Source organism: Tachysurus vachellii, chromosome 15, assembly GCF_030014155.1.
Source record: "Tachysurus vachellii isolate PV-2020 chromosome 15, HZAU_Pvac_v1, whole genome shotgun sequence".
Lineage (NCBI taxonomy): Eukaryota > Metazoa > Chordata > Actinopteri > Siluriformes > Bagridae > Tachysurus > Tachysurus vachellii.
Window position 1 is genome coordinate 12,472,731 of NC_083474.1, and position 14,494 is coordinate 12,487,224.

Sequence of the window (14,494 nt, forward strand, 5' to 3'; positions counted from 1 at the left end):
AGAGAGACAATAGTGAATCATATAGTTGTAGTTGAGCTCCATCTACATGATTCCCTATAGACAATATTGAATAAAATCCAGAGAGACAGTAGTGAATCATTTACATTTACATTTTACATTTACAGCATTTGGCAGATGCCCTTATCCAGAGCGACGTACATAAGTGCTTAAATCTCTAACATTGGATACATTAATGCTGGCTCACTAGGTTATATACTTAAGATACCATGAGTTTAAAACATTATTCAAAGTTACTATGAAAAAGTGTCAAAGGTTGTTTTTTTGTTTTTTATAAATGCAAAAGACAGGGAAAGAAGTGCTAGTTGAAGTGTTTCCTGAATAAGTAGGTCTTCAACCGCCGTTTGAAAATAGCCAGTGACTCAGCTGTCCGGACCTCATCATCTCATTAGAAAGCACATGGAAAAATGACGCACATGGAGAGATCATATAGTTTATTAACATGTGAATAAACTATTGAAATACCCGTATATATGAACAGAACACCCACTCTGACAATAAATGTTTGCTGTGTGCAATCCTTTTCATACTGTGTCTAACATGCGCCATGAGATTCACCCACAGCAGTTCTCCCTTGTTCTGCTGCAGATCATTCAACCCAGCACATAGTAGTGCAACTGGCACAGGATTTAACTTACAGAACCCTCGAACTTTAATAATTATCTTGTTACATACATTATATATATATATACTCTGCTGGTAGGTTGTTCCAAACATCTTGGAGAACTAACCACAGATCTTCTGTGGATGTAGGCTCTCACATCCTTCTGTCTCTTCATGTAATCCCAGACACACTCATTGATGTTGAGATCAGGGCTCTGTGGGGGCCATGCCATCACTTCATGCTGGTTTGAAGACAAAAAAAAACACCAAATATTGATTTGATTTAGATTTTTCTTTTGTTTGCTCACTTTGCATTTTGTAAATTGACAGAAATAAACAGTCATTATTTATAAATCTGAAAGCATGCTTTGTTTACAGCATTTTTACACACCTGCCTAAAACTTTTGCACAGTACTGTATTTATATACAGTGGGACAAAAAAGTATTTAGTCAGCCACCAATTGTGCAAGTTCTCCCACTTAAAAAGATGAGAGAGGCCTGTAATTTTCATCATAGGTACACTTTCACTATGAAAGACAAAATGAGAAAAAAAAATCCAGAAAATCACATTGATTTTTAAAGAATTTACTTGCAAATTATGGTGGAAAATAAGTATTTGGTCAATAACAAAAGTTCATCTCAATACTTTGTTATATACCCTTTGTTGGCAATGACAGAGGTCAAACATTTACTGTAAGTCTCCACAAGGTTTTTACACACTGTTGCTGGTAGTTTGGCCCATTCCTCCAAGCAGATCTCCTCTAGAGCAGTGATGTTTTGGGTCTGTCACTGGGCAACACGGATTTTCAACTCCCTCCAAAGATTTTCTATGGGGTTGAGATCTGGAGACTGGCTAGGCCACTCCAGGACCTTGAAATGCTTCTTACGAAGCCACTCCTTCGTTGCCCGGGCGGTGTGTTTGGGATCATTGTCATGCTGAAAGACCCAGCCACATTTTATCTTCCATGGCCTTACTGATGGAAGGAGGTTTTCACTCAAAATCTTACTATAGTGACCCCATTTATTCTTTCCTTTACACGGATCAGTCGTCCTGGTCCCTTTGCAGAAAAACAGCGCCAAAGCATGATGTTTCCACCCCCATGCTTCACAGTAGATATGGTGTTCTTTGGATGCAACTCAGCATTCTTTTTCCTCCAAACACGACAAGTTGAGTTTTTACCAAAAAGTTCTATTTTGGTTTCATCTGACCATATGACATTCTCCCAATCCTCTTCTGGATCATCCAAATGCTCTCTAGTAAACTTCAGATGTGCCCGGGCATGTACTGGCTTAAGCAGGGGGACATGTCTGGTACTGCAGGATTTGAGTCCCTGGCGGCGTAGTGTGTTACTGATGATAGCCTTTGTTACTTTGGTCCCAGCTCTCTGCAGGTCATTCACTAGGTCCCCCCCGTGTGGTGCTGGGATTTTTGCTCACCGTTCTTGTGATCATTTTGACCCCACGGGGTGAGAACTTGCGTGGAGCCCCAGATTGAGGGAGATTATCAGTGGCCTTTTATGTCTTCCATTTTCTAACAATTGCTCCCACAGTTGATTTCTTCACACCAAGCTGCTTACCTATTGCAGATTCAGTCTTCCCAGCCTGGTGGAGGTCTACATCTTTGTTTCTGGTGTCCTTTGACAGCTCTTTGGTCTTAGTCATAGTGGAGTTGGGAGTCTGACTGTGTAACGAGTGGAGGACAGAGGAGCCGCTTAAAGAAGAAGTTACTGGTCTGTGAGAGCCAGAAATCTTGCTTTTTTGTAGGTGACCAAATACTTATTTTACTGAGGAATTTACCAATTAATTCATTAAAAATCAGACAATGTGAGTTCCTGGATTCTTTCCCCCATTCTGTCTCTCATAGTCGAAGTGTACCTATGATGAAAATTACAGGCCTCTCTCATCTTTTTAAGTGGGAGAACTTTCACAATTGGTGGCTGACTAAATACTTTTTTGCCCCACTGTGTACCATATCACATACCATACCATACCATACCATACCATACCATATATACCATTATCTTGCAATGGTAATGGTCTTCAAAAATATTAGAATGATAGTACTGCTTAGGGAAATGCTGTCATGTCATGTTTTGCTGTCACAAAAGATGTCATGTGTGTGCATGTGCATACGTGCATGTGTGTGTTGTACCAAGCCTTTGTTTATTATGCACACTCTTCTGGTTTATGGCATTTCTCTTTGAGAGAGATCACTAACCGTAATATATTATAATTCCTTTAACCTGACAAAAATACAGCGGTCAGAGACAATTAGAATTAGACCTGCTACTGTTTTGAGTTATTTAGAGTATTGTCTTTGTGGACAAATGTTTTTCCTGGATTAAAAAATAGAAAATATATTGCATTTGGTTTACATACATTAAATAAATTAAATTAATGTAACATGAGAAGCAAATGCACAGACTTTACTGGACACTACTCTGTTCCTTTAAAATTTGGTGACATTCTAATTATTAAAGTCATTTTGATTTCTGAATATTTGTTGCTTAATCAACAGGGCCAGGTCTGCTTTCAATACTTTACAAGCAAACATTACATATTGCCCTCAGGTGGCACAGAACAGAACTGGAGTGGACTAAGGGCCACAGCCCAAATTACCTAGAGACCAATTATGCCACTGTCTTAGTGTACTTAGAGCAGTCAGTGTTGGCCAATTATCTTTACAGACTTATCTGTAAACAATAACAGAGCTAACATTAGCAACACCTCTCATTAAAATTTGGCTCTGATTTGTCCCAAATGCATTTGCTTTGGTCATTTAATGATGATATGAAAACATGTCCATGGATTACATTGTGCTAGCAATATTTTTATGGTGACCCGCAGTAAAGACATAGAAGACTTAAATATCTCCACATGCCAGGCCCAGTGCTGTAGGATATTGGTTGCCATTGATCTTATTCAGGTGGTTACTGGTCTTGTTTATAGTGGACAATGTATTGCAGGCATATACTGATTTAATAATTTTGTTTTAAAATGGCCAGAAACCAGACTTCCGATGTGACTCACTACATGTACACTACAAGAAAAAGGCTACACTCCGTCCCCATCCGTCCCTTCCTACAAATGTAATACATATATAATTTGTATGACTGTAAAAATAGCAAAAAAACATTGATTCCGACATTTACAATTTGCTTTGGCCACTATCATGTAGTACTGAACCAATGTAATTTAATGTAATGAAAGTACAGTACAAGGACAAAAAGATGGAACATATCAGAGAATGTCATATCATTTCAGTGAGATTAGTAAGGAAATGGACATTTGGGGTGTTGTTAAAATTAGAAGACACAAATTACACTCGTTCCATTTTCTTTTTGAAAAGATCTCTTCAAAGAGATGTCTTAGAAGATATCCTAAAAAAAATGGTCCAAAGCAGCTATAAGAGAACCTGGCAGCAGTGTCAAAATAAAGCTGCCCCTTTTACAGTAAGAATGAATGCATCATGTGACACACTAGTCATTTGAACATCTGGGTCAGTTAATGAGCATATCTGTTCAGAAAAATGTCACATATGGGCTACGTTGAAATTGTGTAAAAAGCCTAATACAACAATTGGATTTGGGCCTGGATTTTGCCTGCTGAATGAACAAAGCCTAAGTATCATCCTAGCATTCCAAGTGCTCTCATGAAACCTTTTGCACTAATCTCAGTCTTGCCACTGGTTTATTATAGATTCTAAGTACCAAGGGAGCAATAGGCTCTATTGTTTCTTAGACCTTTTCTTTTTTTCTTCTTATATTTTTATATTTCGTCTTATATTTTTTTTCTACATTTTTGCCATTTTTAAGTGTTTGCCAAGCTTAAAAACTCACAAATCATGGCAAGTATATCAGAAAGTTTGGTCATCATGGTCTTCCAAAACCTCCACAACAGCACCCCTAAAATTTGTCAGGAACATGGGTCTTCCCCCCAAAAAAAGAACTAGAAATAGTTTTGGGGGAAGACATTTTTCTAGTTTGTGCATTTTGATGTGTATCAAATGTTTTAAATACTCCTAGGGGATTACTTGGATTAAAAAGAAGTTTAGCAGCATAATGTCCAGATATCCACAATATTAATATTAATTAATTGAATACATTTTAAAAAATTGTACTGAGCAATTCAGTTATTATGCATAGTCTTACAGATGACAGTGCTTTATGTTCATAGTGCTACCAACTGGCTAAACATAGAGAAATGATGTTTTGTATTATAGAAGTGATTTATATAAAGCTGTGTACTTAATTAGTAAGCTAATGCTGAGAAAACTGGGGTCAGAATTAAAAAATAATAAAATGAAATGTAATGATTTAAAAAAATTAATAAATGCATGTAACTTTCCACCATGTATTTTTGCCATTGGTTATAGGACTAGAAGAGGTAAATGCAGTTTCCCTAACAAAATAATCCATGCAAATAATTACTTATTATTTAGTGATTTAAGTAATTTCTTATTTATTTTTATTAAGAATTGATGAAATCATAGCTTGAAAAATGTAAATCATCAGAAGTAGGTGGCAAATCATAGTGACTCATGGGAAAACAACATGCTATATTTAGAGTTAGAGAGGCCTGAAAAGCACTTATTGCCTACACTACCTGTGTATGTAACTGTAAGAATAATGAATGGATTCAGAATGATTATCCTACTGTAGAAGTGAATTTGTTTTTATTTCCTGTTTTGCGCTCTGTAATATCTTTGTAACATATCATATGGAATTCTTATGGCCAGAGCTACATATTCTAATTTTACATCTAATTTTAGCTACTTTTACATCTTCATGATGTAAAATAATCCATAATTCATAACATTTTATGTTAACACCCAACATAGTAGTTTGGGTAAAATGACAAACTGAGAAAAATATCCAATCAAATATGCAAAGTAGTATTTTTGTATGAATTTGAAAGTAGAACAGAATGAAGGATCTCTTTGTGCAAAACATTTCTGTAAAGAATTTCAAGCTGAATTGTTTTCATGATTTGGAAGAATGGAGACCTATGCTATTCATCCCATATTTTCTGTTGTTTTTGTTGTCAGTTTGTGGAAACTCTGTTCTTGTGTATCTAATAATATCACAGAGGGCTTTGCACTCTCCTATGTTTGTACTAATTGGTCTTATGGCAGTTGTGGACTTGTGTTCACCAATGCTCTTTGTACCTCATATGTTGTTTAGCTTTTTATTTGACTGGAATGGTATTTCTTTTGTTGGCTGTCTGATACAAATGTTTTGCATTCATTATTCAGGGACATTCCAGTCTACTTTATTGTTGGCAATGGCACTGGATCGTTACTTTGCTATTTGCAGACCCCTTTTTTATCACAAGTATATGGAAATATGTAACTTTTTAAAGTTCATTGGCATTCCATTAATCAGAAATGGAATCTTAATTACCACAGTAGTTTGTCTGGCAGGAAGACTATCTTACTGTGCAAATAATGTGATAGACCATTGTTTTTGTGAACATATGGCATTGGTACAGTTGGCATGTGGAGATATTTCTATTAACAACTTAGTAGGACTTTTGACAGCCTTCTTTATACCTACATTAGATTTTGTTTTCATTGCTGTGTCTTATATAATAATATTCATCACTGTTCTAAAATCTGGTAAGGCTCACTTAAAGGCTCTTAATACTTGTATTACTCATATAATTGTTATCACTTTTACACTATTTTTTGCCCTGATTTCTTTTATGCTATATAGAGTAAGAAATGATTTCTCTCCAAGCAGTCGTGTATTTATGAGCACAATGTATTTACTTTTTCCAAGCTGTTTTAACCCTATAATTTATGGACTGAGAACAAAAGAAATAAGGCAACAATTTCTGAAATTAATAGATTTCATACATTTTTGAAATTCATGCATGGCTATGATTAATATTATTTTAATAAAATATTCAGTCCACTAACGTCGGCACAAAATGGATTAGGTGAATGACATGTACATTTAAACAATTGTTACTATAACAACTGTTAAATATCTATGAGACATGTACAGCTATATTTGCATATTATGCCTTATTGTGCAGTTCTGTTTGTTTTGCTCAGATCAATTTTCATGCCTCCAAAGTTTGCATTTTTAAATTATGCATATCTGTTACTGTATCTAGCAGTAAATCAACAGCACAATCATTTATCTGAATGATATGCTATGGAGGTCAGCCAAAAGCTCATCATGTAAATTGTGCAAGCTGTGCAAGTGCCTTTTATGATATAAAATCTTTTGGCCATTGGGCATTATTAGAGCTAACAGTATCTGCATTTGTACAGCATGATGTAAAAAAATATATGAATTCTGATCTATGTCTTTTTATTACACTTGAATGTCCACATTTATAAAATGTCAATTTGTACCTTAATAAATCTCTAAAAGCCCACATTTGTGTCATGTTTAGGAGAAAATTCCAATACATCTAATCTAATTACAATATATTTTTACGTGGAATTTTGAGTTGTAGATGTTAATAGTGTACTTTTTAATGGGTTGGATTGTATAGGTGTAACTGTGTTCATTCTTATAACAAAAAAAAAATGCTTGCACCTTTAGAACATGACATGGACAGATTTTAAAGCTTTACATGCTTTGTTTTTTTAATAACAGTTTTAAACAATTCTAACTGACCTAAGACCTAACACTTTGGAAACATCTTCATACTTGATGATGTGGGAGTTATGCAGAGGCACACATGAGGTAAGGTGAGGCATATACTGTTTTGGGGAAGTGCAAGTGTTAAATAATAATACACAAAAATGAAAAATCCAAAACCATATCATTCACAGCCTATGTGTCTCCTATTTATCCTTACCACAGCTCACCGCAAGACAGACATTCATTAACCTAATTCTCTGCAGATACAGTATGCAATAATCTCTACTTCTCTTGCTCTGCCTCCAACTCACAAACTGGCACTTAACCACTCCCCAACTTCCAAAGATTCTTACACAGTATGGTAGACATTGTAATCACGGTATGGTTATCACTGAAGTGAAAGTATGTGAAATTGAAAAACAATTAGCAGAGTTTTGCTTATTTTACAAATGAAAGGTGTCAATTATCAATGTACTGTATCTACCCATTTCACTGAATTTCACATTCATTAGTGCATGGGACTCATGACATGGCAATGAAAAAAACATTCATAATACACATAAATGACTTTGCCACCCAGTCACAAGCACATGCTCAAGCACATACTATGAAATCCATCTTGTTGTTTTTTTTGTTCTAAGCAACTAAAGCTATTGCCAAATGCTTTTTAGTTGTAGCCCATTTGACTACTTTCATTATGTCTAAACAAGTGGTGCAACAATATAATGTTTTTCAGGCCAAACCACCATAAGCCTTATGAGAACCAAACCTCCATTAATGCATTTGGCAGGCAGTCAAATCAAGTCACAGACTAAGAGCACCAGTCAAAGGAAGGTAATGTATTATGACAACACACACTGCACGGCATCACTACCAGACACACTTGATCCACTACATTTATCACCAGAACCGCTCTACTGAGGACGCCATTGCTCATCTTCTTCACACTACGATGAGCCACCTGGACTGCAGAAAATGGAATTATGCAAAAATTCTTTTTGTGGACTACAGTTCAGAGTTCAACACCATAATTCCCTCCACGCTCACCTCTAAGTTGGAGGTCCTGGGACTCAGCCTGCCGCTGTGTCAATGGATCTCCAACTTCCTGACAGACAGACCACAAGTCGTACGGATGGGCGAACACACCTCATCCACCCTCACCCTCAGCACTAGAGCACCCCAGGGTTGTGTTCTGAGCCCCCTGCTGTACTCACTGTACACATATGACTGTGGCCACTTCCAACTCCACCACCATCATCAAGTGTGCTGACGACACTGTCGTGGTGGGCCTGATCTCCAACAACGGTGAGACAGCCTACTTACAGGAGACTAAAAACCTGGAGAGATGGTGCCAGGAGAACAATCTTCTCTTGAATGTCAGCAAGACTAAGGAGTTGATAGTGGACTTCAGCACAAAGCAGGAGCGGTCATACATCATGATGCTAAACATCAACAGGACCCCAGTAGAGAGAGTGGACAGTTTCCGATACCTGGGTGTTCACATCACACAGGACCTTGGTCCTGTCACATCAACACCCTGGTGAAGAAGGCCCGGCAGCATCTGTACCATCTGAGACGCTTAAGGGACTTCAAACTACCCTCTCAGGTGCTAAAGACTTTCTACACCATTGAGAGCGTCCTGACGGGTAGCATCCCTTCCTAGTTCGGGAACAGCACCCTGCAGGACAGGTGAGCCCTCCAGAGGGTGGTGTGGTCAGCTGAACGTACCATCCACACCAAGCTCCCTGACCTGCAGGACATCTACAGCACGCGGTGCCGGACCAGGGCCAGGAAGATTGTAAAGGATCTCAGCCATCCAAACAATGGACTCTTTTCTTTGTTGCGCTCAGGAAAACGCTCTTGCTCCTTGAAAGCAAACACAGAGAGAATGAGGAGAAGCTTCTTCCCACAGGCCATTCGGAGTTTAAAACAGTAAACACCCAGGATCTGGATCTAGATCTGGATCTAGTACTGGACCTCTCCCCTTCACTGTTTTCCTGCACACCTTTTTTGCACTGACACTTTAACTCTGGACTGTCACTTTAACTCGGGACTTGCACAGCACAGTACCAACTTTATACACCTTATACACACCATACTGCACATGGACACTTTAAGGACAATAATTAAAACCACATGCATTTATGTATATTTATGTATATGTATATACATTATTTTTCACTTATATTTTCATATTTTCACATTTTATATAGTTTATTTTTATATAGTATATACTTTTTTATTTTATTTATCTACCTCCTTTTGGTTATATTTTTTATCCCAAATTGCATTCCTTATGTTTGAATACCGGACACATGCAAAAAGCATTTCACTGCATGTCGTACTCTGTATGTATGTGTAAGTGACAAATAAAATTTGATTTGATTTGATTTGACAGGTTCTTGATTTAACTGTTCTGAAGAAGGACAATACAACCTGCCTAACTGACTACAGCCCTGTGGCATGAACATCAGTTATGGAAATATTTTTATGAAATTATTTGAAAAACTAGTTTTCTCTCAACTCAAGTCTCAAATTAAAATTTTAACTAATTTTATTTCAAATCTAAATTATTTACACAACTTTGGATATATTTTCTGAGCGCATGCATAGAGATGAGATGGTGAAATACATTATGTGTGTGGATGGGAGGGTACGCAGTGGATCAGCGGCACTAATCCATCATTGTTTCCCCACAAGAAAGAACAGACCCACATGGGACTGGAAGAATAGTATATAGTGGCAAACACTAAAATGGTTTTGGAGTGTCCAGAAGCAAATCAGGAAACACATTGACCAATTATAAGACAAAGCACTTGGAACAATCTATGCATTGTTCCAAAAAGTAATATATGCCAGATTGTTTGGTTTCCTTTGCACAGTTTTGAGATTGGAATTTTTGTTTGTGTTGTTATATCAATGTAAAAAGGTCCATTGACAACAGATTTAACCTTAAGCAGTCCTAGTATTGTGTAATGGGCATGAAATTCTAGGTGAATATATTATTGAGAGAACCATTATCATTTGTCTAGTATTTTAGGCAAATATACTGCATTGAAATGATATGATTTGGAATGCAATATTTTATTATAATGATTCATGATTTTCAAGACTATAACTTTCATATAAGGTGGCTGATCTGAAATCTTAGAAATCTTGAGATAATGTTAGCTACTGTACAAAATATTTCATTCATAACATTCACACTTACTGGTTTTCATGATTTGGGAGAATGGAGGCCCATTCTAACTATTCCCTATCTTGTCATGTTTTTATTGTCTTCTAGTGCAAACCTTACAATCATATATTTAATTATTTCTCAGAGGGCTCTTCATTCTCCTATGTGCATACTAATTTGTCTTATGGCAGTTGTGGATTTCTCTTTGCCAATATTTTGTGTACCAAATATGCTGCTAAGTTTCTTATTTGATTGGAAAGGAATTTCACTAGTGAGCTGTTTGATGCAAATGTTTTTCATTCATTTTGTTGGTACATTTCATTCTACTATACTACTGTGGATGGCTCTGGATCGTTTTTTTGCTATATGTAGACCTCTTTATTACCACAAATACATGGGAATAACAAATCTTTTGAAGTTCATAATTTTTCCAGTTATCAGAAATGTGTTCTTAATTACCACAATGGTTTCTTGGGCTGGAAAATTGACTTTTTGTGCAACAAATGAGATAGATCACTGTTTTTGTGAACACATGGCATTAGTTCAGCTTGCGTGTGGAGATATTTCCATTAATAATGCATTAGGGCTTTTAGCTATTTTTCTTACAATAACTGCTGATTTTATTTTAATTTCAATATCATATATAGTAATACTTTCTTCTGTACTGAAATCTGGCAAATCCTGCTTAAAGGCTTTTAACACCTGCATTACTCATATAATAGTCATGACAGTTAGTCTGGCTTTTGCTTTAATTGCCTTTATGTCATACAGAATAAGAAACAACATCTCTCCCTCCATTCGTGTCTTCCTGAGTACAATGTACTTGCTTTTTCCAAGCTGTTTTAATCCAATAATTTATGGAGTACGAACCAAAGAAATAAGAGAACAGTTTCTGAAAATTATGAAACATGTTAAGGTCTTTCCCAAGTAAACAAACAATGTATGTGGCATTGCATATTAATTAATGCTTTACAACAACCAAGTTGCTATATGATAAAAACAATATTATATATTTTTGTTTTTATATAATTCCATTGTGATTGTACAGTTGAAATAAATACAGAATAAATACAGTTGATTGTACAATATGAAATAAAAATTAAACAAATAAACTACACTAAACTACTAACTACACTTAAGTTGATTGCTTGATTTTCATTCATTGGCTGTGATATGAAACACTTTTGAGAGGTGTGAAAGGAATTTAAACTGGTGTTGCAGCTCAAGGTGTCCATGCCTTTGCAAGTGTATCTCCCCATTCATTAGCTAGTTCACCAATATTGCCTGACAACTACCAACTGTTATTTTGAATGATGGATTGTGATACATTCATCCTGCCCTCTGGGGGTTATTAATATGTTTTTTCTGTTTGATGTGAGATTTTTGGTATACCAGTGGTTTCTTTATTTTACTATTATTTTTTTATTTTATATTTAAGGGAATATACTTCAAAATGGCTTGCATTGTCAAATAAACAGCTCTCTCTCGTAGTTTTTTTGGCAAAAAAAAAAAAAGCAGCCAAAGCATTCATGTGCTTTACATGTTTACATTTACATTAAGTGAAATAAACATATGACTAGGTTCATGGAAGTAAATGAGAATGATTTGTTCATTTAAAAGGTTTGTTTCATTTAAAGCCCTGATTCATTCACACATGATCACTACAATATCACAAGCTCTCAGTGAAAGGGAAGGCTCTTCCAGTCTGAGAGGTGATTTCCTTTTGAAGCAGATAAGTGATATTTCCTTCAGAATCACCTTCGACCAAACTAAACATGCTGCTATTCAAATAATCCTGTGAGACATCTCCCCAAACTACTACTTCTCAGTTCCCTGAGAAGGGAATGAGATACTTCATTGTAACCTTAAGACGAAATCTCCTTGCAGAAGCAATGGCTGAAGCTCTGTGTGAAATCATGCCAAGCAATTGGTTATTAATCTATAGGTCATGTGACAAAGCAGAGCACACTACTTGTCTGAAGGGAGAATGAGTGGATGCCCAGAGTGTGGCAAGTGACATAGCGTCTTGTTTCCTTCTAAAGTTAAACTAGTGTCATTCTCTTTCGAGGGAACTGCATTATGACTTGACGCTATGGGAATGCCAAGACCAACTACGTCAAAATCTGGGAAATGTCAGAACGTGTGACTATAGAAGCAGAGCACTGACTAGCCCTGTGAGATGTGGGACCCAGGTTTTGGGTGGGGAAACAGGTTCAGACTATAGAGCCTGATAAAAGTGTGTGGAGAGATCCTCTGCCACAACACAGATATCATGGAGGGCAACAACCCTAGTCACAGTACTGGATGAGGGATTAGCTCTAGTGGAGTGAACCCTAAAGCCTAGGGGTTAAAGGCATGCACTTTGTCCTGAATACCTGGTTGGCAGCCTCCACTACCCAATGTGCAAGGTGTTGCTTGGAGACAGGACAATATCTTTGTTTCAAGCAGTGAACATTGGCCTTTGCAATTAATCAAGATCAAGATCAAGTATGAGTGGTTCTGCAAGCCTCTGGGTACTCCTCATTCAAACGACTCTACAAGTCATAATGTGTCTAAGTTGAAAATAAAATTAAGTTCCAAATTACTCTCTATCTGTCAAGGGTTCTTTGAAATCATATGCTGAGTCATGGAAGTTGACTTCCACCAGGCTTAGCGGTCTGCTGAATTAATAGCATTTAAACACTTCAATTATAGCACCTCAGCCATGATACCAGAGGCAATGGTAGGTCCCAAGAGAGAATGTCTGGGACCAGAGGTATCATATAAATGCTTTCAGTCGACAAATCCTTCCACCTTCTGTCTAATAAACCTGTGTAAGCAAAAGCAAGCTGACTATGTTTCAAAACACCTGTGTCTCCAAATCAAGAAAGTTATCTAGACTACAACTGACAAACAAGTAATTAAATTCTCCCATGAAATAGCTATGAACTTCTCCAAAGTACACCGAGCCTGTCAACACATCAGGGCCTTAATCAACAAAGGGAGGTCATTAGTTATCTTTCAAGCAAAATGTGTTTTTGAATTTTGATCATTTCATATGAATTTCTTGCGTCTTACACTTTCATATCATTATAGAATATTAAAATTTTGAAGACAATCACTAGTGACAGCCCTAGTGTTCTGGGGTACAATAATCATTCACAGACTGTCATTGAAGATTGTGCCAGATCGTGTCAAGATAGTTCTTGTTTAGTTTTTACAAAATGTTTGGGAAACACAGTGTACTTTTTTTTATTACAATTACTATTACTATTACTATATACTGTTTTCATGGAACCTGCCACTGAATTGCAGAAAGTAGGGGAACTGCTTTAGTATTAAATCAGTATTTCACCAGATATTTTAGCTTTGTTCCTCACTTCCTTACAGATTAGGAGTTTTAGGATTAGGCGCATTAATACATTGGACACCAATTTTGATATTGGGGTTTCTTTATTAGTTTTAAAGTTCCATTTGCAAATACAAGATAACATTCTTTTCACAAAATAATAAAACAAAAACGATAACAAAACAACAAAATAAGTACAATCTTGAATTTTTGTTGATGGAATATGCCAGATGTTGCATGCATAGAATAGCTGTATCATAGAATTCCAGCTGCCTGAAACTTAGTGAAGGCCTTATAGGATGAGGAATTGTATGTTCATATGTACAACCATATTTCTTTGTGTGTGGTATTAAGACATCAGCTCATTTCCGCCCTGTTCATTATTGCACCTTAGATAACGGGAAAATAAAGCCTCCCTGTGCTAAAACATAGTTTTAATCTTATCTGAAGGAGATAAACAAGACTTGCTTTTCCATGTCATTCAAGGACTGCTAACTAAAGCCTGTAGGAATAAAGCAGAGCCTCATGAGAACATAACAGGTATATAGAGACAGAGAGTGGTTTTGGTTTTACATGTGCCTGAAAGGCCAAGAGGATGTCAGATGTATCATGCATGGGATTTTGCGATTTCTATTCTTCAAAATCAATGTTTCTTATAATCCTTATACAATACAGGGTATGTGAATTTATTCACAACTCAGTTTTGTTGTAAACAAAATCACTTCAAAATTGTAAATCTGTTGAACTTTTCTTCCACACAGTATTGTA

General features: G+C 36.4%; 2 protein-coding genes across 2 annotated transcripts; both read left to right on the top strand.

Moving 5' to 3' along the window:
- Nucleotides 1–2,648: 2,648 nt before the first annotated feature.
- Nucleotides 2,649–6,486, top strand: LOC132858533 (olfactory receptor 52K1-like). Its single transcript, XM_060888916.1, has 2 exons — nt 2,649–2,657; nt 5,542–6,486. Exons 1-2 carry the CDS (start codon nt 2,649–2,651, stop codon nt 6,484–6,486), a joined length of 954 nt encoding a protein of 317 aa, XP_060744899.1.
- A 3,886-nt stretch (nt 6,487–10,372) lies between these two features.
- On the top strand, nt 10,373–11,329 carry LOC132858171 (olfactory receptor 52K2-like). The gene has a single exon (XM_060888404.1). The coding sequence runs from the start codon at nt 10,385–10,387 to the stop codon at nt 11,327–11,329; it is 945 nt and encodes a 314-aa protein (XP_060744387.1). The 5' UTR covers nt 10,373–10,384.
- Nucleotides 11,330–14,494: the final 3,165 nt, after the last annotated feature.

Excerpts from the sequence above, each read along its gene's own strand:
- LOC132858171 (XM_060888404.1), top strand. The coding sequence starts at position 10,385 with ATGTTAGCTACTGTACAAAATATTTCATTCATAACATTCACACTTACT.